The 746-nt window shown below is 46.6% G+C and overlaps 1 protein-coding gene across 1 annotated transcript; it reads right to left on the bottom strand.

The window, feature by feature from the left end:
* LOC132356231 (large ribosomal subunit protein eL30-like) lies at positions 1–396 on the bottom strand. Its single transcript, XM_059909153.1, has one exon. The coding sequence runs from the start codon at positions 394–396 to the stop codon at positions 28–30; it is 369 nt and encodes a 122-aa protein (XP_059765136.1). The 3' UTR covers positions 1–27.
* Between the last annotated feature and the right edge of the window lie 350 nt (positions 397–746).

The following is a 746-nucleotide window of genomic DNA, read 5'->3' as shown; positions in this document are numbered from 1 at the left end:
TTTTATTAAAGAAAGATTGTGCATGATTTACTTTTCACCAGTCTGTTCTGGCATGCTTCTAATGATAACAGAATCACCTGGATCAATGATAGCCAGTGTGCATACTCTGTAGTATTTTCCACACGCTGTGCCCAATTCAATATTATTGCCGGTGTGGTGATGGACACCAGTTTTGGCCAACATGGCATAATACTCTATTTCAGATTTCCTCAAGGCTGGGCAGTCGTTGGCGAGGCTGACCAGTTTCGCTTTGCCTTGTCTGATCATTTTCAGAGTCTGCTTGTACCCCAGCGTGTACTTTCCACTTTTCATAACGAGTTGGAGCCTAGAGTTGATCAACTCCAGTGACTTTTTCGAGCAGCTGCCAAGATGGCTGGGGAGCAAGAAAGCTCTCATTTACATTACTTTTTTTTTTTTGAAGATTTATTATTTACTTATTTATTTATTTAATTTATTTTTGGCTGCGTTAGTTCTTAGCTGTGGCTTGCCGGATCTTCGTTGAGGCACGCAGAATCTTTTCGCCGCAGCGCACCGGCTTCTCTCTAGTTGTGGCGCGTGTGTTCCAGAGTGCGTGGGTTTTGTAGTTTGTGGCACTGTGGGCTCTCTAAGTTGAGGTGCCCGAGCTCAGTGGTTGTGTCACCCGGGCTTAGTTGCCCTGCAGCCTCTGGGACCTTAGTTCCCCGACCAGGGATCGAACCTGCGTCTCCTGCCTTGGAAGGCGGATTCTTTACCACTGGACCACCAGG

Source organism: Balaenoptera ricei, chromosome 2 (assembly GCF_028023285.1).
Source record: "Balaenoptera ricei isolate mBalRic1 chromosome 2, mBalRic1.hap2, whole genome shotgun sequence".
Classification (NCBI taxonomy): Eukaryota; Metazoa; Chordata; class Mammalia; order Artiodactyla; family Balaenopteridae; genus Balaenoptera; species Balaenoptera ricei.
The sequence above is the reverse complement of the archived record's forward strand: the minus strand, read 5'-3'. Positions and strand labels throughout refer to the sequence as shown.

Bases quoted from the DNA above. Each gene is read 5' to 3' on its own strand.
- LOC132356231 (XM_059909153.1), bottom strand. From the start codon at position 396: ATGAGAGCTTTCTTGCTCCCCAGCCATCTTGGCAGCTGCTCGAAAAAG.